This window comes from Canis aureus, chromosome 1 (genome assembly GCF_053574225.1).
Source record: "Canis aureus isolate CA01 chromosome 1, VMU_Caureus_v.1.0, whole genome shotgun sequence".
NCBI classification, from domain to species: Eukaryota; Metazoa; Chordata; class Mammalia; order Carnivora; family Canidae; genus Canis; species Canis aureus.
In genome coordinates, this window is record NC_135611.1 from 89,187,323 (window position 1) to 89,209,854 (window position 22,532).

Below are 22,532 nucleotides of genomic sequence, written 5' to 3' on the forward strand. Positions count from 1 at the left end.
ATGGATGTACTCTTCGTTTTGAATGGTCCTTTTTTTCCTTCACACAGTTTATTTTATTATAATTTATCTATCATCTATCTATCTATCTATCTATCTATCTATCTATCTATCTATCTATCATCTATCTATTTTTTTTAAAGGGAGGTCTTACTTGTTTCTCCTGTGCTTTATTTGGGCTTAACTCTCCTAAAAAATGCTTTGTTAGGGGTGTTTGGCTCCTTGGGCTTAGATGCTTCAGAATGGATCATCACAGCTCATAGTCTGATGGCTGAGGGCGTGTTATGCTGAGATCACATTTAATGAGCAGTCTGAGGCACAGTGGCCAGGAAGTCAGCTGGTGAACAGAATAACACACAGGGGGACAGCTGGGGGGATCCCTGTTCTGGTCTGTGATGGGCTCTGTGCCCATCAATGTGGATAACCTTGGGTACCTCTCTGACCCCAGCTTTAGGCTGCTCATCTACAATGAATGGTTGGGCTAGAAAGTCAGGGTTTTACCTAATTCTGGGAAGCATGTCATGTCAGGTAAAAAACACTTTCCTCATCTGCCACACTTCACATCACTGGCTGGGGTCTTCACATTGAGTGGTTTGGAGATGAACTTCCACTTCTGGGCTGGGGGTGTCTCCAGTGGGTGTCTCAGATGCAGGGCGGGGAGGTGGCAGTAACCACTGGGGACCTGGCAGCCATGTTCAGCTACAGGGCCTTTTTCTGTTTCTTGTAGATCCCAGACACGGGGCCAGTTATAGGGAAATGGAAAATGAAGTCAAACAAAAGCACTCTGACCTACTTGGTCCTATCTTTTTCTCCCTACATCCCCCACTAAGTTTTTATTATGGAAAATTTCAAAACTACATAAAAGTAAACAGAATTGTGTGATTAACATCCATATGTCTCTCTTCCAGCTTCGACAATGATCAACTCCCAGCCAATGTTGTTTCTGCTATAACTCTGCCTGCTTCCCTCAGATTCTTTCCAGGCAAATCCCAGACATCAACTCATTTCACTCATAGATACTTGGGCGTGTGTCTCAAAAAGACAATGACTCCCACTGAACCATAATACCATCCGGCCACCAAAAATCAAATTCCTCAACATAATCAAATATGTAATTGCTCTTTAAATTTCACCAATTTCCTATAATTAAAAACAAAAACAAAAACAAAACACTTGTATAATCTGGCCCTGTCTTTCTAACTTCCTGACCCAAACCTTCCCCTCCTGCCATGTTGGTCCATCCATCCAAAGTACTTCTAAACATGTAATGCATTTGCATCTGTGGTCCCACAGTCCTAAAACCAATCTTCTCCCCTGAATATGCTTCCCTTCTTTTGCACCTCATCAAATCGCTTCTAATTTTTCAGTCACAGTGAAACCATTTCACATCCATAAGAAGCCCCCCTCATCCTCTGTGTAACAGAGAGAGATCCCCTCCCTTCTTCAAAATCCTTGGGCATTTACTGTTGTACTGTAGTCTCTTTATTTACTGCCTGGTAGAGCTGGTGATTCTCCCACACAAACAAATCATCATTCTAAGTTCTCTAAGTGTCATGACTTACAATTTTTGAGCATCCCTCTGATTAGTAGCCAAGTATTTTTGTTACAGTAAGTGTCCAAAGTACCTCATCAATTAATTTACCTTTTGCCAGCTACATGAAGGAAGACTTTTGCTCTGAGAAGCCATCAACTTAGTCTCCTGTGCTCCTTTGTAAATACTCTAATCTCATGACGGAAGTAACTCTTGCCAGTTTAAACTCTCATTAGGAGACTGTATAAGCTGTGTGTGTGGTTGATCAGGAAAAAGCCTTCCCCCAAGAAAGCAATTTTGTGAGACAGAATGAGTGCAAGAGTGGGCTTCTCAGCCTGCAGCTCAATGATCACAGGAGGGTGAAGGGCAGACAGGAAGACGTGTCATCACACTAACTGGATCTGTGTTATGAAGTACAAGTATATGGCATCTTAGTGGCTAAAAACAGCTCAAGGAAATTCAGTAGGAGAATCCACTAATTTCTAATGTGTGGCAGGAGATCAGAGCACAGTATGGTTTTCAATAAAGTATCAAGACCCCAAGACTTGAGTTCCCCAAGCACATTTCCCAAATGACAGTGATGCTCAATGATCACAGAATGGTTAGAAACCAAAGAATCTTCTCTAGTACATTTCCATACCCACCCATGTCCCCTCCCCTAGATTTGCAGCTTTGTGTACTGGAGAAGCAGGTGAGGGTAGGTTGGAAGTGCTGGGTAGAGACACCCGACATCTCAGAGGGGCATAAGGCAGAAAGCTACCTGGAGGTACACATTCTAGGGCAGCAGGATGCCAGGGGTTTACTATTCAGTTCCCACTGCTCTGTGCAGATTTGTTAACGTGCTTTGAGGAACCAGTATCATCTCATCGGGCAGAAGTCATAGGAGTTTCTCAGGGCCCAACTAAAGAAGTTAGGGGGGCAGCAAGGGATGGGGAAAATAGGTGATGGGGATTAAGATGTATACCTGTTGTGATGAGCATCAAGTGATGTATTAAACTGCTCATTCACTATATTGTACCCCTAAAACTCACAGAACACTGTATGTTAACTGGAGTTTAAAAAAAACTTAAAAAAAAAAAAGAGAAGAGGGTCACACATGGGTTTTCATCAGCACAGAATAGAATCAGCTTTGAATTTTATCATGTACATCTTAACCTAAATTATAAAATGCAGTTTAAATACTCTTTGTTCCAAGTGATAAATGTTGCCATATTTCCTCTGCAAAGCTTTATTCCAGGATCTGGCTTGAGTCTTATTAAGATCATTCAGAATGGGGGGAACAATAAATATTTGATGGCATCCTTCCTACAGCTTCTTGAAAACCAATTTTGAAGAGCCCCAGGGTGTTAACAGTGATCAAATTACGAAATAAACCATTTTCCTCTTGAAACAAAAAGGAAGTTCCTGGCTCCCTGAACAGGAATAAGGTAACAATCTGAGGTCACATCAGACTACCTCACAAAAGGCTGTTGTGTTCATCCTGCCACGTGCCAGAAAGATGGAGAGAAAAGACAATTCCAAGGATAAAATAGGTCCTTGCACCAAATGAAAAGACATTTAAAGAGAGCTTGCATCAGGAGATGTTGAGAACAAAACTCCCTAGCATCTAGGAAAAGGCATTCAAGCTGTAGGTCAAGGTGAAACTGGCCGTAGGCCAAGGCAGGTTTGAGACAAATGGTATAAATAAGGCAATTAAAATAGGAAGGCTTTCAAATAGAATCCAATCAGCAAAATTCACAGGAGTATTTAGAACTAATTATAATATATCTGTTGGAATAATGATCTAGAGTAGCAACCAATCCCACAATTATTTAAATATCAATTACCATAGCAGATTTTGTAGCTATCAGTAAATGCAGCAGAGCCCAATCACATTTTCTGAAGCTAAATTTATCATCATTATGAAACTTGGACCTTTTACTATGCTCCAGAGCTTTATAAAATAAGAGACACAAGCCACTTGTCACTGTTGCTATGAGACAAATGTTTATATCACACGTTTCTGGAGAAGGAAGGAAAATTTACAGGTTCTTACCAAGTAATCATCAGGCTTGATACCAAAAAGTTCTCTGAAATATCGGAATGCTAGTGGAGCATACGTCTTAAATCTGAAGTCTGGGTAATGATGTGCTGGGGTCAGATTGCTCCCTTCACTGCAGTTAAAAAAATAATAATAAAAATAAAAAAACAGCAAGAGAGAGAGAGAGAGAGAGAGAACATTATTAGCAAAGACAATTTTGACTATGGGTCCTGAGCCAATTTCCCTGCTAGGAAAACATACCCCAATTGTGGGTCTCTCTGAGCTCATGTCACAAAGGGCAATGGCCATCAGGTAAAACCAGATGCTAACTCAGAGGGGGCCACTCCAAGCAGGCATTCCCTACCAATCACATTCCCTACCAATCACAGTGGGTCTCCAGCCTGAAAACTCTTCATCATCCATCTGCGCCTGTGATTTTCCATCTTTCCCAGTGAACTCACAGTTGTAATACTTTAGGTACAAGATCCAGGGCTTAGTGCATGGAATAATTTGAAAAATGCATATTCTTTTTGGCCATGAATATTGGCTAAACATTTCAAAGTGGAAGTGAAATAATTTTAAAAATATGTCACTAGCAAAATCATCAAACCAGAAAGAGAGGAGTCCTGAATCTGAACTCTTTCTTACATCCATATTTATAGGAAAAGAGACCTTAAATATTTTAGGGATTTTAAAATTGTATTTCCATTCCCAGATACATCATTATCTTTTTCTCTCCCTCTCCCGGGTTCATCTTTAAAAATTTTTGTGCAATATTGATGACACATGAAAAGTATGAAGAAATAAACCAGTGACTACTCATGGAGCCAAAATGCTGCTTATGAAATAAAATATTATCTATTTAGTTGAATTGCCTTCTCCACTTTTTATTGATCATAAAACCCTCTTTCTCCTTAGAGGCGTCCTCTAGTCTGAATTTTGATGTTTATTCTTCATTGTATTCTGACTACAACTGTAATACATTTCACATGACATCCGACAAGCCACCTAATTTATCTATACTTAAAGTTTTCATTGTGAAAAGAACAATGCAGTAGATGCATACAATTTTATAGAGAGCTCAAGTTCTCTTTTTGCCACATTCTAAATGGGACATTAAGACTCTATAACTTTGTCTTGGTCTGATTTTTGTGGATACAAATAACACTGTGCAAATTAAAAGGCTTTTAGCATACAACAAACACTTGGAATCTACTACAGTTGAAGTTTTTTCAAGGCAGTTGGATTTTTGTATCACTACCTGACAGATCATTGACAATAAGCATTTTTTAATTGAAAGGATGGGTTTTCAAGATAATGCTACAACAGTATAGTTGATTCTTACATGAAGCTTAGGCTCAAGTCAAGAAGTAAGGTAAAAAAAATCACTGGTATTTCTCTCTATATCACAATGGAATATTATTCAGCCATAAAAAGAGTGAAATCTTGCCATTTGCAACAACATGAATAGATCTAGACAGTATAATGCTAGGTAACTTAAGTCAGAGAAAGACAAATACCATATGATTTCACCTATATGTGGAATTAACAATAACAACAATGACAAAAAAAAAAAAAAAAAAAAAAACCCAGAAGAGACAAACCAAGAAACAGACTCTTAACTATAGGGAACAAACAGATGGTGACCAGAAGGGAGGTGATGGTGGTGGGCAATGAGTGAAACAGGTGATGGGGATTAAGGGTACACTTATGATGAGCATTGAGTAATGTATAGAATTACTGAATCGCTACACTGAACACCTGAAATCAATATAACACTGTATGTTAATTACATCAGAATTTTAAAAATCATTTGATTAATTTAAAAAATCACCATAATAAAAAAAAATCACTCTTGAGGACCATTTAGAAGGTTATCTATTCAATATATCTACTATAGCCAGTTCTTCCTCCTGCATGGTCACAGATGACTGCTTCTTCTGGTGACTCCCAGAGGAAGTAGTTGGCTTGTGCTGTTAGGGACCAGCAGCAGATAATACATCTTATCTTTAGAGACGAAGCTTGCCCTTTAGGGGAATGGCCCAGGAACTGGGTCTGCCTGGGATGAGAGCAGTCACCTCTTATTGTGTCAGCTCAATGTGCAGAATGGCCCTGAATCACTTGCTTATTTGAATAGTTTCCATTTCCCTAAGCAAGTATAGTTGAATAATCATAATATGTATGCACTGCCCAGGCATTACATCTGAACATTCCCTTATTCTCTATTTTGAGACTTTAAGGGGACATGTATTCAGTTATAGGTCCTCCGGGATTGTCAAAAGGAATAATTCTGGAGCTCATCAGATATGCAGTAGCTTGAAAATGTGGGCTATGCAGAAATAAGGGGTAAAAATCAACAAGGCTCAAAGTGGCCTCTGACATCCTTCCTCACTGTTGCAAGCCAAGTAAAAGTCAGCACGATGCCTTGGGTTTGAAGTGAGCTGCTTTCCAAGGGCTAAGAGTGTTGCCAATTTCTTATTTCTTCCACTCTCTTCTCCCTTTTCTACTTCCCACGATCAAAGTAACTAATTCCTTACAGCGCATTACATTACCTTCAACGTTCAAAGAATAAAACCCAATGGTCTACATCTTTGGGGTTTTTCTTAAGAAAGAAGATTTAAAAAAAAAATATTTGAGAGAGAGAGAGAGAGTGCATGGGAAGAGGGGGAGAGGCAGAGGGACCAGGTGAGGGAGGGTCTCAAGCAGACTCCTTGCTAAGAGTGGAGCCCAGCATGGGGCTTGATCTCACAACCCTGAGATCACGACCTGAGCCAAAACCAAGAGTCAGACACTTAACCGACTAAGCAACCCAGGCGTCCCTGAAATTTTGTTTTTCTCTCTCTCTCTCTTTTTTTTTTTTTTTTTTAAGATTTTATTTATTTATTCCTGAGAGACAGAGACACAGGTAGAGGGAGAAGCAGGCTCCCTCCCTGTGGGGAGCCCCATGCGGGACTTGATCCCAAGACCCTGGGATTACGCCCTGAGCCAAAGGCAGATGCTCAACCACTGAGTCACTCAGGTGCTCCCAGTTTTGTTTTGTTTTTTTTTAATGGCTTATTCTTATGCATTTGAGGGCCCAAGACTCTATCAGTAAAGATAGAGTATTTATCATTATTTTCATTTGTGGTTACTCTGAGCTTCTTGGGCTGCTCACCTTTCCCTGAAACCATCAACTAAGACACTTTCCCTTGGATTCACATCCCCCTGACTACTTGGTTCACTCAGTCATGGTGCAAAAAGGATAGTGTGATGTTTTCCTGGAGAGCAGACAGCCACGTACACACACAGGATGTATCTGGGATGAGAAAGGGCACATTTACTTCTGTAGGTATCTACACTGACAGCTGGTGGAAAAATCTGCCAAATCATTAAGAATTAAAAAATAATCTAGCTAGGTTGGGATCACAATGAGATACAGACATTGTGTCAATTGCCTGTATGGGACAGTTAATAACATACATTTTCATAAATGGAGAAAATGGAGAGGGAGTAGACATGATACTCATCATAGGCATTACACAGAGTAAAAATTTCTTCATGGCATCATTAACATACATGAACTAATAATTATTTACTGACATTACACAATCTTGAATCTCTCTATTTGCACGGATGGAAGGGAACATTCCCCAAGTAGTGAGTCATAACATATCACCACTCTGTTTCTTTCCTAGTAGATTTTATCTTAGGACTTTTACTTTCCTTTGATTAACAGAAGACCAGCTTGCATTCTCTTAAATTATGCTGAATAGCCAGGGTGGTGGTGATGGTGACGATGCTCAGACTCCTTATAGTCAAGAGAGGCCTGGGTCCAAGTTTCACCTCTGCCATTTACAAGCTGTGTTTCCTGAGCCCTGGTACAATGTCAAAGTGAACAGAAATGTGAGTGGCCAGGTGCCTAGAATGTGGAGAACCCTCATATGTTTGGATGATCAAGGCTGTATGATGATGGCAAACAGCCCAGACTTGAATACTTCACATGGAGGAGGAGTTGACCAGGTAGTATTTAAAAAAAAAGAAAAAAAAAAAAAAGCAATAAAAGAAAATGACAAAATGGGAAAATATTTGCAACTTGTATCACAAAGGGCTGATCCCCTAATATAAAGAGCTCTCATATACAGCAAAGTTGAAGACCAAAAAGTTAATTAAAAAAAAAAAAAAAAAAAAAAAACAACAGCAGCCAAAGATATGATCAAGCGCTTCACAGAAATGGATGTATAAATAAATGAAACATATGAAAAGATGCTCAAGCTCGTTTATAACATAAAAAATGCAAATTAAATGTCACTGAGACTATACTACCTAGGAGATTGGCAAAAATCCAAAATTTTGGTAAAGCTCAGGGGAATTTGGTGCCCTGGAGCATTATTAGTGGGAAGTAAGGTGGTATCTTTTTATGGAGGACATCTTCACAACTTCTGTCAAAATTACAAATGTACGTAACTCTATGACCCAGCAAATGCATGCCTGTAATTTATAAACTAGCCTATGTACTAAACAACATATGTGTACTGGGTTATTCATTCTAGCATTATTTGTAAGGACAGGTTGGAAGCAAACTAGCTCTGTCTGTCTCTGAAGAGGTAGGTCAGATTATTTATGGTTCAGGCACACATTGGAATACTATCTAGCTACTAAAAAAAAAATGAGGAGGTTTATTACACAGTGACATGGAAGGTCTCTAGGATAAATTAAGTGAAAGAAGCAGGAGGCCGAATACTGTGTATATCATCCACCACTTATATACAAAAAGAAAATAAATTTGGTGGGGTATGGATATGCCTAAAAAATCCTTGAAGGATTAACAGACCACTAGCAACAGTGTTCACTGGAGTTGGACACTGGGTAAAAGGCACAAGGATGAAAGGGACTTTTTACAGTATTTCTTTGAAAAAGCCGTATAAGAATAAACCCTTTTATATGTATTACCATTCACAGTATATTTTTTAAAGGTCTTGGGTTAAAAGCTTTAACCTTACACATACACCCCAGCAGAACGGTTTGCTTCTCTGTGTTAAGGTGCTCCAGTGAGTAACAAATGCCAGCTGGACATGAATGAAGTTTTACTAAAGGAAATGGGATTAATGGGCACCGGAGTTTGCCCAGAGTTACAGTGCATGACAGCAGGACCAAATGGCAGGTGCAGAACAGCTCCGCCAGTAGATAGCAACCAGGGTTTTTAGAGGTCACAGACTGGCAATCTGCTGGCTGTGGGTGTGGGTGTAGGTGCTGGCCTGCAGAATCCAGCACAGGGGCCCTTGGCTCATGTATGACATGCTTAGCTAAAATGCAGATAAACACAGCTGCCATGAACATCAGTCCACTGGCCAGTGGAAGAGTCCCACCAGAAGCCCCTACGGGCTCTCCTTGCCGGAGCCTGGTGGTACCCATCAGGAGACCGTGCCCAGCATCTACACATACTGTGCAAAAATGACCTCTTCACAACTCAAGTTTTATATCATGCTCCTTCAATGCATTTATGTAGTGTCTGAGGGGAAAATAAAGTTCTCCTGTCTTGGCATAAAAACGAGGTTTTGGAAATTTTGGCTGTGAGGTTCTGAGCCATGGTTCCAGATGTTCAGATCCTGTAAAGCTGGTCAAATTTCAATAACAAAAATTTGGAGGCCAACATGGGATTTCCAACTTTCTCTCGTTAAGTAAGCAATTAAGCAAATTACCTAGACAATTAAGCAAATTCAAAGTACTAGACTTATCAAATTATAAGGGAAAGTGTACGTTAACTCCATAAAGGAAAGGAAAACCTTTGGATAAAGAACAGTAGTTTATTTTGCTCCTTTTCTCTTGTTTCACCAGAAAGTTTGATCACGGACCAATTTCTGACATTCTGATATTCACCTCTTCTGAGGAGAGTTCTACTGTTAAGGCCAAAGCCATGGCTCATCTTAAATTTAAAAATATGTGTTTCTTGATGACAACAGATGTTTAGAATTAGACACTGTTGAAGCTTGCAGGATCATTAGCCATCACCTGGCATTTGCCATTTTAGTAGATAAAAAAATCAAAATCCAAGAAGAGAAAGTAAGGCCTAAGCTGGTCAGGAACAAATAAAATTGGGAGATTAGATTCACACGAGACCAGCGGAAGTCTGAAATAGACAGGAATGCCTTAACTTAAACTTGACATTCCTAGGCTAGTCTTCCTTTTCAGGATTCGGTTACAGGCTTCAGGGTACCCCCTGCCCACACACACCAGCTCTTCTCCAGGAGGACCTCCCACTGGAGGGTCAGGTGGGCAGAATTCTACTTACAGAAGCTTGGTTAGCCACATGAGCATTCCCATTTGTATGGACTGTGAACACCTTAGCTTTGTGGTTTCACAGCCTGATAACCTAGCACTATTTGGGGTGCTGCTGGGAGGAGAGATTTGGTGCTAAGTAGTAAGGTGAAACTATTTTTAGCATTTCCAGGACACACAAGGGGTTCAGTTTGGGAGCCGAGAGCCAGAGCTTTGATGATTTCAAGGCAGCACTTTATATTTGGTGAATTCATTGATTTCAAACTGTATCTGTCAGTAGTGGGTTTGGAGCCTGTTGGCAAAAGGAGTTGGCCAGCAACTCCTGGGTGATTAGTGAGGGTGAGAAGTCTCATGACCTGCCGTCTGTAAGCTAGAGGCCCAGAAAAGCTGGTAGTGTAATTCCAGCTCAAATGTAAAGGTCTTAGAACCAGGGGAACCAATGGTGTTAAGTTCTGGTCTGAGTCAGAAGGCCCAAGAGCCAGGAGTGCTAGTGTCTGAAGGCAGGAGAAGATGCCTGTCCATCTCAAGCAGGGAGCAAATTTGCTCTTCCTCTACCTTTTGGTTCCATTAAGGCCCTCAACAGATAAAATGATGCCCACAACAAATCGCTGAGGTACTCTTGAGTCAATGTACTGATTTGAATGCAAATTTCCTCTGGAGAAATCATCACAGACACACTCAGGAATAATGTTTTATCAGTTATCAGGCATCCCTTAGGCCGTCATATTGAAATATAAAATTAGCCATCATAGCAAGCATGACGACAAGAAGCAGGGTAACTGGAGGGTGCTTTGTCTAAATGTACCAACGGTGCAAACTTTGAGCAGCAATACAGCGGGACAAGGGACTCTATAGTCCAGTAACAAATTAATGGTGGCACCTACTCTTCAAATTGGACCTTTGTAAGTCAGGGTATGTAGAAGCTGACTTAAGTGTTATTAATTTCCTCTGCCATTTCAGGCAAGTGGAGTCCCTTATGACTCTTGATTTAACCAGTGAAATTTCAATCGGTCCCCTCTCTCTTGCCAAATTAGTGCTCTTGAATGGGAAAACAAAGCAAAACAAAGCCAAAGACACACTCCTTGCTGGTGTCACCCTCCTGCCGAGCACTTCGGGCACACAGAGAGACATGTGCTATCTCGTGCAATGCAAGGCCGCACCATCTTTTGAGGCCAGCTGGCTGACAGCCAGTCTTTAAAAATCAGTAGATGAAAGCAGCTTAAAGTTCAAAATCAAATAATGTATTGTGGGCTGTCATTGACCGGGAACACGTGATATCAATGACTGTCTAAATGCCAAACCTCCCAAGCAGTTGGTACCACCCTGGGAAGTCGTGTTTTGAAGGCAATTTTAGATAAGTTAAAATGTTATGTAATATTCAGTACATGCACTAAACCTTTTATTTTGAACTAAAGGAAGAGGCATGTACCTTTTATTAATAGGAAATCCGTCTCTCCCCATCCCCACTACTTAAATGTTGAACAAATATTTAGAGAGCTTTGACTTGAAGGGACATCATACTCTTTGACTTGTCCAGCATTGGCCACAAATCCTCTTTAAAGCAGGGAGGACTATTCTAGCAGTCTTATGTGTTGTCCACATCTACTTATATAAGGCTTGGCACAGAATATCTGTACTGGCTGGGGTTGTCAATCTTTTTAGAGTCTCTGTTGCAACTACTTAGAGCTCTACTCAGCTCCAGACAACATGTAAATGAATGGATATGGCTGTGTTCCAATTAAACTTTATTAACAAAATGGGACAGGGAGGCATATTTATCCTAGGGGCTGTACTATGCTGACCCGTGGTATATAAAGATAGGTTCTCAGATGAGTTAACATCAACATTACTTGAAATGCAGGTAGTTCGCTAACCTATCAAAACCATAATATCTAGCACTGAAATCTGACAACGCTCATATGAACCATTGACCAGTATGTTTGCTTGCCATTTAGAAAAATGTTTCACCCTGACAATAGTTCTGAGTAATTTTCTGCTCAATGACGGTATCCCTTGGCCATTCACATAAATCCCAAAGAGTGCAGACATCAAACTTACGGGCAATTTGTGTTCTGCAATGATCCTTATTGTCAAACTGAACTCCATTTTATAAATGAAGAGATTTTTTTTTTTAAGTGAAGAGATTAAAATGCAGAAGACTTTTAGGAATTCTTTAGGTAGATGATTATTCTTGAATATGGAAAATTATAAACATTTTTAGTGCCAGCTTTCAAGCTGTATTTTCCCTTACAGGGAAGACAGTGATGGGGGCTCTAAAAGTGGAGAAGTATTACAGCTGCTTATTGAGGGCCTGGAGAGACAGCTTTAGGTTGATAATTTTGAGGTCAAAGCTGGATACTTTTTCTGATTCAAAAAAGTAGGAATCCTGTTACTGTGCTTTCTTGCCACAGTGTAAGGAAACGCAAAACTCTGGAGACAGCCACCCTGAGTTCAAATCCTGCCTTTACCATTTATTGGTTGTACAGCTTTGGGTAAAGCCATTTACTGTCTCAGGGCCTTATCTACTTCCTATGTAAAATGGATATTTTTGTTTTTTGGTAAAGATGAAAGGTAAAAACAATAATTTAATATCATGTTATATAAATATTATATCAATAAAACCATGGGTGGCTCATAGTAGGTACTCCTAAGTTTTGCCACCTGAGGTTCATGTTTACAAGGCAAAACATTATGAAACATCCTCTTTCTTCTTCACTTATACATGAAAATTTATAACTAAGTTTCTGATCACAGCAGAGAACCTAGGGTCAAAAGATTAAGATATGGGCAAAGTCCTTTTACTCCTCTACTTTGATTTTGGAAGATCATGCAATTAGATCGTTGAAAGGGATTTTACATTATCCTTCAAATCTCAAGTCCAGAGGCTTTCCATCTACAAAATGAAATCATCTGTAGAACAAATATGTATTATCTAAAAATAACGTTGAGCTACTTTAACATAAATAAATAAATAAATAAATAAATAAATAAATAAATAAATAAATAAATAACAAATGCATTTTGTTGCCAAGGGAAACAGATCCTGCAGCTTCACAATGGTAGTGAATTAGAACATCTCAAGGTACCCTAAGCAATTAGTTTTCTTCATGACCCAGATAGATTCAGTGCATGTTAGAGCCATCAGACACTTCAGAATGCTTAGTTGCTCACAACCAGGGACAGTCCTGCTGCTGCCCCCCTACCCCCCCGCCCATCTCCAGGCAGGTATAGAAGTACGGGCGGATGGGGAGGGTATTTTATCTAGCAGCTTTATTGTGGTATAACTGACATATAATAAGGTACAGTCTGTTAATTTTCATAGGTGTCTATATCCATGAAACCATCACCATGATCAAGATATTGAATTTACTCATCACTTTGGGGGAGCATTTTGATTGTGAGGGTAATAAGGAGATATTACTGGCATGGCCTTGGGGGGGTGACAAAATTCCTGAAGTGTGCAGTCTTACACAAAGAATTGTCTTATCCAAAATAGCCACTGAGAAACGCTGGCTCCAATCGCTTTGTTAAACGAATGAAGAAACAGCCTAGATAAGGAAACTGAGGCAAGGCCCATATATGTTTCTTCTGTCCTTATGTAAATATACCCAGAGTACATCTGTTATTTAAACAAACAATACAGTGTTTGCTAAAAGAAATTCTTGTCTGAATCAAATGCTTCATGTCATATTGACATTTAAAAGCTATACATGTTTCAGGTGCACCTGGGTGGCTCAGTCGGTTGAGTGTCTGCCTTTGGCTCGTGATTTTAGGGTTGTGGGACTGAGTCACTAGGCTCCCTGCTCGGTGTTAGTCTGCCCACCTACCCCCCCAACACTGTGCTCTCTCTCTCTCTCTCTTTCTCAAATAAAAAAATTAAACAGAATCTTCAAAAAAAATAAATAAAAGCTATATATCCTTTAAAATGATATATTTTAGGGATCCCTGGGTGGCGCAGCGGTTTGGCGCCTGCCTTTGGCCCAGGGCGCGATCCTGGAGACCCGGGATCGAATCCCACATCGGGCATCCCGGTGCATGGAGCCTGCTTATCCCTCTGCCTATGTCTCTGCCTCTCTCTCTCTCTCTCTATCATAAATAAATGAAAATTGAAAAAAAAAATAAAATGATATATTTTAAATGTGACAGAGAGTTCCTCTAAGTAGGGTCAGTTAGCTAGGTATTCCTCTCCACCCAGTGATGTGTCTGCCATGCAGGGACTGGTGTTGTTACCCTGGCACAGAGAGTAGAGGTCAAAGACACAAATACTGGGTATGGACAATGCTGGCTTTCCTACTCCCGAGGAAAAAGGTGAAAAAAGACCTCATTGTGTCTTAATTATAAGATATAACATGCTTATAATAAATCATCCATGAACAAAAGGATTGATGGCACCATGAAAGTACCTATAGTACATATGAAGACCTACTTATGTGCTCCATATTGTAAAATATCTCACAGAGTGTCATGTATAATTTAGTTGCTAGATAAAATTTTAGGTATTAATTTATAAAGTCATTTGGGGTTTTATTAGTTGCACAAAGCATCTAACAACTCCAAGAATGAAACTTGGTTATCTATCAGAAAGATTATCACTGTAACATGGGAAGTAATGTGCCAGGTCAGTGGTTCTCAAACAATTATGCGCTCAGAATCACCTGGAGGGATTGTTCAACAGATGCTCCGTCTCACTTCCAGAGCTGCTGATTCAGTTGATCTGGGGTGGAGTCCAAGAATATGCATTTTTAAACAAGTTCCAGGTGATGCTGAGGCTGCAGGTCTGGGGAGTGCATGCTTGGCCATGCTTTCCCAGGAGCCCATCCATACTTGGCTCTATTGATTGGACACTACAGGTAGAAGAGACTGGGGGATGGTGCATGCTCTTTATCCACCCATCTGCCACTGTAACTGCTCTCAGTGGCCTGAACTCACTGCCAGTCACCCTACCACAGAAGACCTCGATTTCTCTTATTCTTTGTAGCCAAATTAAAAAGTCAGAATAAAAGATTCAGATAAACCTGTGACTTCCTGAGTTTCTAGAGAAAAAAAAATGTAGTTAATATATACTTTCTGGGAATGATAAACAGACTGCAAAAACAAACACACAGGGGCACTTGGGTGGCTCAGTTGGTTAAGCATCTGACTTCGGCTCAGGTCATGATGTTAGGGTCCTGGGATCGAGCTCAGGCTCCCTGCTCAGTGGGGAATCTGTTTCTCCCTCTGCCCCTCCCCCACCCCCTGATCACTTGATTGCACCTCTTTTGCTCTCTCTCTTGCTCAAATAAATAAAATCTTAAAAAAATAAATAAAAACAAACACAGGACAATTTCCAACTATGGAAAGATGAACAGTGTCATGAGAAAACAGGATTATATCTTAGGTTTGAGCTGTCTGTCTCCTGTATATGGAAACTTCTTTTGGGGGCTGCTAAGGACCCCAGAGAAGCAAATTTTAAAAGTTCTGATAGGGCAGCCCGGGTGGCTCAGCAGTTTAGCGCCACCTTCAGTCCAGGGCGTGATCCTGGAGACCGGGGATCAAATCCCATGTCAGGCTCCCTGCATGGAGCGTGCTTCTCCCTCTGCCTGTGTCTCTGCCTCTCTCTCTCTCTCTCTCTATGAATAAATAAAATACAATAAAATAAAAGTTCTGATAGATCAACTGTATTCTTCAGCCAAACTAGGCTGTCTGGGTTCATCACCTAATGGTTTGATTTCCAGACAGTTGACAACTGGACATGGAGATATATGTAACTATCATTTCCCTGAAGATTAAGAAAATAATAATAAGGCCATGCAGGTCCTGAGGGTCAAGGGTCACCCCAGCCATTCTCACCCGAGCCCAGGAATAACTATTAACAAAAGTGGCTTAATTGGCAGAGAAATACTTATTTTAAAATATATATGTGTCTTCTAAGTCAACTCATAGCCCCAAAGATAAATTAATTGCCCTAAGCCCCCAAATCAAGTAGCTGTATTTTTATTTTCTAGATCCTTTTCTTTGAAAATCCCTGTCAGTAGTGGTGACATCTCCAATTTAACAATGATTACTTCTTCTCAGCCTAGCACTAGGCTTTAAGAATTTTAATTTATTTACTTTATTTTGGTAAAGACAATATAACATAGGGCTTTCCATTTAAACCATGTGTAAGTGTACAGTTCTGTGCAATTGAGGCCATTCACACTGTTGTGCAACCAAAGCCACCATCCATTTCAGATTTATTTGTTGAATAAATAAATGTACTCACTGCCCACCAAAAAAAAAATATGATAAAGCTGATGGTGGCACGTATGGTTAACTGGGGTGTGCTTGCAAATATGGTGTCAGGATAGCAGGAGTCTCATAAGGTCTCTGGAGGAAAGCTAAGTCAAAGTCATCATGAATGAAGACCTACATGACTGAGCTCAGATATGAAGCTCAGTCGTGAGCCTCCAGCCCATCTTTGAAATTGGAGGAAGCAACAACCTGGCACCAGTTGCTTCTAAAATGCCTTCTTTTGCTAAACCCATGCAGACATTACTCTGTGAGTACTGCACTCTTTCCCACTGAATTTCAAAGTCTGTCTTCACACAGTCTTCTAGGCATTACATAAACTACAAGTAGCTCACAGGACAGAACCTACTTCCTCTCTCCATATAAAAAATGCAAGCCATTGAGGCAACATAAAGTGACAATCATTTGCACTGCTTCTAGGCCTGCTAAAGGTCCAGCGTGAACACGTTTGCATGCACTGGTAGGAAAGTCTTCAATGTGGAGATGCCACCAGGCAGGTTCTTTTGCACAGAAATCCTCACCAACAGAGATGTTCTTACCTGGGCAGGAACACGCTTTCCACCACATAAAAGTCTTGCATGAGGACATCTCTATCTGGCTTGGAAGTGAGATTCCCCACTGTGTATCCTATTCCCAGCTGAATAGCACCTTTGATAGCAGATGATGCAGTCTGCAAAGAAAACAAAGGTCAGGGTTAACCTCCATGGTCAAGGTCTCCTTCAAAGTTCCAAGCAGCGAGTGAGGTCAGATGTTTTTTCTTGTTCCAAAGCAAAGAGGAAGCTGGGTTTGGAGAGATGATAGGATGCTTCTTTTGATGGTGAGTCTATTCTGAACATTAAGGACCCTCCTTGATATGGAATTTTTTAATGATAATCTTTCCTACAAATATTTCTAAGGTCAAGTTATAGTCCCAAATCTCCACCTTTCTTTTAGTAAGAACTCAGAAATTTGGTAGGATACTTTCATTATGTAGCATTATTATTTCTATCAAAAGAGAAAGGCTACAGCCACATTTTTTAAAAATCTGAAGTTCTAGAACATACCTACAGGTGAGGAAGAGTATTTTATCTTCAGAAGAAATGAGAGAACAAAAAGTAACCTGAATCTGGATAAAGTTTAATTTGGAAATTGCTTACTGGTTTCATTTGCCATGGATCCATCAGCAAAATTTCCTACATTGATCTGTGATAAAACCCACAGAACTGGAATACCAATACTTCCAACCGACTACTTTCCCAGGATCATTCCATAATTCAATTCACACAATATTAGGGAATGATGCATCTACACACATGTGTATACATGCATGCGTGTGAGTGTGTACATAGTTTTAACCAACACAATAGGAGAAAAAGCAGAATAACACCATTTAGGAAAATTAGAAGACAGTCTTCTTGATGTTTGTAAAAGTGTGGCCATTTCAGAAGTCAACTTTTGGGGACTTAGTCCTATGCTAGTGGTGGTTTGTTTGGAGGTGGGGTGGAAAGGCTGCAGATTAGCTTGTTCTATGTGTTCTTTGTTTGTGATCACAGAACAGCATCCAGACAGGTTTAAGGGGTCTGAGAGTTTTATGCAGAGATAATTTTGAGCCTTTAAGAATGAATTAGCTCCATAATTAAGGAAATCTGAGGATTAAGGATCAAATTTGAGGCCACGATCAATCAGTGTACAGCTCAGCCACTTCCACCCACACAGCTGGTAACAACCCTTCTCCCCGTGGAGTCATCATTTGGTGGCTTGCTCACCCCATTGCAAATGTGACATCATCCCTAGTCTGACGACAACTCCCTACTCTCCTCTGTACAGGAGGCAGAAAAATGGCCCGCATGCCTCTTTACTTAAGATCCCAGGGCAGCCGGATGGCAAAAGACTTAGAACTCAAAGCCCCCAGTGCAACTAGTGCTCCGAAAACAAAAAGGTTGCTATTTTAATTCTCCACTCTGAGCTCTGCAATGCCACCAGTTGGCATCAGTGACCTTTTGTACCCAGAGCTCTGACTTCTGAAGGCTGAAATGGAGTTCATTTTAACCTTGCATAAAAATTCAAAAGGCATCCCTTCTCCTATCCATTACTCAGAGCTGTATGGCACAAGGTATGACATCAGCATCTTCCAGAGGATCCGACACCCCAAAGAGTTCTGTTCCAGACCTATCAACATGGTCATGTGCTCTCAAAGTGCCTGTCTCTCTCTGTCCCCTACCCCTGACTGCTTTCTGGAACTATCTGTAGTTCTAACTTAATTCAGTCATCTAGCGCTCCTTGGGCTGGAACACCTGTCACACAGATGTAGTACTCAATTCTCTGTTGACTACCCTCCTCCCTGACCCCCAGCAACAGAAAGTGATCAAATAGTAGGAGTCTCTATCTGGTATTTTCAAACTTTAGAAAGCAGGAAAATCTCTGCGATACTTATTAAAACAGACCAAAGGCAAAACCATGGAGACAGTAAAAAGAGCAGTGGTTGCCAGGGGTTCGGGGAGAGGTGGCCAGGGGTTGGGAGATGAGGGTGGAGTACAGAGGGTGTTCAGGGCAGGGAAGATACTCTGTAGGACACTGTACTGGTGGCTACAGGTCATTATACATTTGTCTAAACCCATAGAAACCCATCAAGAGTGAATCATAATGGAAACCATGGACTTTGGCTGACTATGATGTGTCAATGCAGGTTCATCAATTGTAGCAAATGCACTGTGTTCTAGTGGGGGATGGTGACAGTGGGGATGCTCTGCATGTGTAGGGGCAGAGAGTACATGGAAAATCTCCACACCTTCTCAATATTTCTGTTACCCTATGATGACTCTAAAAAATGTCCTTAAACAAAAAAGTCAATGGGCATTGCCAACCAAAACCAAAACCAAGAACAGATGGATGGGTTGCATTTCTAGGCTTTCTGGAGGTCTAGGGGGAGGCTCAAGGATTGGCTCTTGCTGTAAGAAGCACTGGAAAAATCTTCCTCCTATGGCAGAAGATTAAATTTTGAGTTCCCCAAAGAATAAGATTGTGGAAGGAGCCCTACTGACGTCTGTTTATGTTAAACCCCCAAGCAGACTTGTGATCCTATTACCTTCTTTTTAACTTCTTAAAATTCAAGAGCTCTGATGGGAGAATGTAGCAATTATAATACAAGTTAATATTTTTTGGATCAACTCTTTGTGTCAGACACTAGATATACAACCATCACACAATCACAATCCAGCATAATCATAGCACCTACTTACGGAGCATTTGCTACGTGGCAGGCATTGCTCTAAGTGCTTTTGATTATTCGAACTCTTTGATCCTCACAATGACCCTATGAAGTAGGTATTATTACTATTTCCATTTTACTAACTCAGAAAGGTTTAGTAACGTACATTAGGTCACACAGCTAGGGAAGATGTGGTACTAGGACTCATACCTGGGGAGTCTGGCTCCAGAGTCCAAGTTATAAGCCACTATATACCACAGCATATAACATCTAAATCTCTGAATGCATAGGATCCTTTCAAGGACCCTGAGAAGTAGCAACAATTGCACCCATTTTACAGGTGGGGATTTAAGGCACTACAAGGTTAAGGGACTTGCTCCAGCCATGTTGCTAGCATGTGGTAGAGTCTTGCTGCAAAGCCCACGCTGCTTCCACATCTGTTTTTTCGTTTGTTTTTTTTTTCCAAAATGAGCCCAGAATCCAAGTCAGAAGTTGCCTTTAAAGTCTAGCCGTTTGACCTCAGCAAAGGAAGTAGCTCTGTGGGAGCCATTCCTTTTGATAAAATAGGGATAAAATATTTTATTTGCTTCCAGTCCTACCCAGCCATGAGTAAGCCTAGGAAAAACTGTAAACCACTTGGTAAACCAGTATAAATACTGGTTAATGTCATTTAACGTTAAATGTTTATGTTAGTATCACTACTAATAATGTGGGGAGGTATAAACATAAGGAGGTATTTTGCTGCTGAGGGAGGGATCACGCTTTGAGGTTTCCTCCTTTCCATCTCCCTGTAAAATTAAGTGCTTTAGCCCTGATGCATTTGTGTAGAATTAAAAAGCATTTTGCCTACTTTGTGGAAATTTCTGATGGCATTCACAGAGGCATGTGGTTTCTTGAGTCACCAGCAGTAAAGGCCTCACCATGGGGCCTGGTGATGGGCAGTGCTGTCGCATTTTCTAACACAGCCACTCTTGAGCAAGATGTGCTTTAAAACTGTAAAACTGACGGCACCAGGGTGGCTCAGTAGTTGAGCATCTGCCTTCAGTTCTGGACATGATCCCAGGGTCCTGGGATTGAGTTCCACATCGGGCTCCCTGTGAGGAGCCTGCTTCTCCCTCTGCCTGTGTCTCTGCCTCTCTCTCTGTGTCCCTCATAAATAAAATCTTTTAAAAAACCCTGTAAAATTGAAATGCTACCTGGAGTGTCTATGGTTGGCAGAAGAGTAAACCATGATGATGATGAAGAATCTTCTGTGTGCAGTACCAGTGGTTGGTCTTCTAGAATCAGCAATTCTTTCCCTGCAAACTGTGAACCACAAGCCCTTCTTCCTTCCTTGGGGATACCCTCCAACAGATCAGCGAACCAGTAACAAGTGGACGGCTCACACATACTCAGCCTCTCCAGTTTGCCTGGCAGGACTCTACGTACGTTTTAACAGTGCTGGGACATTACCATTTTCCTGTCGAACTCCAACAGGGACCTTTGACTCCTTTAAAACATATAGTTCAAGATTTCAGAACACAGTGAAACAATCTATTTTTAGGTCAGTACTTTGCATGGGCTAAGTGGCAGCAACATGTTGCCTGGATACTAGTAAAACCTCTACAGCATTTCATACTCAGAGAGAGAACCAGAGAACATCACAGAAGCAAACCACCAACACTTACTTTCATAACTCCTCTTTCCTAACCCAAACTTGCACAGGGATGATGTTAATAAGAGGAAGATGAAGGTCAGCTTGCATTTGTGTAACAGATCCTATGTTTCAAAGACCTATCTTTTAATGATCGTATTTGATCCTCATAATTTTTACATAGGTAGGGAGGGTTTACAAAGCCCATTTTATAGGGGCACCTGAGAGGCTCAGTCGGTTAAGCATCCAACTCTTGGTTTCGGCTCATTTCATGATCTCAGGGTCCCAAGATCAAGTCCTATGTTAGGCTCCCTGCTCAGCGGGGGATCTGCTTGTCCCTCTCTCTCTGCCCCTCCCCCTAATGCTTGCTTGCTCTCTCTCTCTCTCTCTCTCTGGAATAAATAAAGTCTTTTAAGAAATTTTTAAAAAATAAAGCTCATTTTATAATAAAGGACTGCAGCTCTGGGAGATTAACTGAATCTAAATCCCTTGGCAGTGCATGGCAGAGCCAGGGGTGAAACTGTGATCACCAAGGCCCCTGGTTCAGTGCTCCACCCTCGACATTGTTGTACGGGCCTGAATTTTTCTGCTGGAGACAGATCTGACTGAAGCCAAAAAGTACTGGCACGATGAGTTAATCATGGTGACAGCAACAATACGACTAAACATCTGTGGAAACCTACTATTACGGGAGCAGTGATCCTGACAACAGTAAGATTTAAATGAAGTGACATGGGTTACAGGAAACTGCTTTCTTCAGCACATTGTCTATGAAATTGGATCACTTAATATGCCATCTGATATCACTGGCCTGAAAAGGAAGTATGAAAACATTTCATGTCAACAGCATTTTCCCCTCCAAGGTGTTCTGATGAACTAATTATGGGATTGCAGCCATTATAGATGATGCCGCAGTGATTTTTATCAGAAGTACAGATCTCATTGTGTCACCACCTAGCTTGAAACCCTCTAATGGGTTCCTGGTGTCCTCACTGCAGGATTAAGCCCAAACCCTTTAGCTTTACATGGAAGCCCATCTGATAGCATTACTCCTTCCTGACATCCATGGATTCTTGCATCCAAATTAAAAAGAGATTCCCCACCCCTCCAACACCCCCCACCATGCACACATATACTCACACACACACACTCATAAAAACACACCCACACCCACACTCTATCCTTTGAGCAAGCTGACATTATAGGTCCATGATACCTAACAACTGCCTATGACATTTCCTGCTTATGTGCATTTTTCCCAAGGAGAGGGCCTGATGTGCTTTCTTTTTTTCAGAATGTCTGTTTTTTCCAAAACCACACACAGATCTAGGAAGTCTAGTTCTAAATTACAAATGTTCACTGCCAAGGTGCCTTAGACTAGGCCATAAACACCTGGCTCAGTAATACCTTTTCATAGCAAGAGGAGGCAGCTCTCGTCTAACAGGAAGAAGCCCACTCTCAGGTATAGGGTAACCCCCAGCCCAGCCCCATCTCTGAACCTATACTCAAGAATGGAGACATAGGCTTCTTGTCCCATGATAGAAATAAGAGAAAAGACAGAGGGACAGATTGCATAGAATGGGTCATAGGACTACAGAAATGGGCAAGTCTGGGGGTGAACAACCTAAGGCCTGCTGAAAGA

The 22,532-nt window shown here is 41.0% G+C and overlaps 1 protein-coding gene across 6 annotated transcripts in view; it reads right to left on the reverse strand.

Annotated features, from left to right (window-relative positions):
• Nucleotides 1-22,532, reverse strand: part of PIP5K1B (phosphatidylinositol-4-phosphate 5-kinase type 1 beta) — a 300,319-nt gene that overhangs the window by 122,019 nt on the left and 155,768 nt on the right. For all 6 annotated transcript variants that reach the window (XM_077907918.1, XM_077907928.1, XM_077907937.1 and 3 more), the window contains 2 exons: nucleotides 16,610-16,740; nucleotides 3,564-3,681 (listed from right to left, as the gene is read on the reverse strand). In XM_077907918.1, the coding sequence (XP_077764044.1) occupies nucleotides 3,564-3,681; nucleotides 16,610-16,740 (249 nt within the window). The remainder of the gene's footprint in view (nucleotides 1-3,563; nucleotides 3,682-16,609; nucleotides 16,741-22,532) is intronic.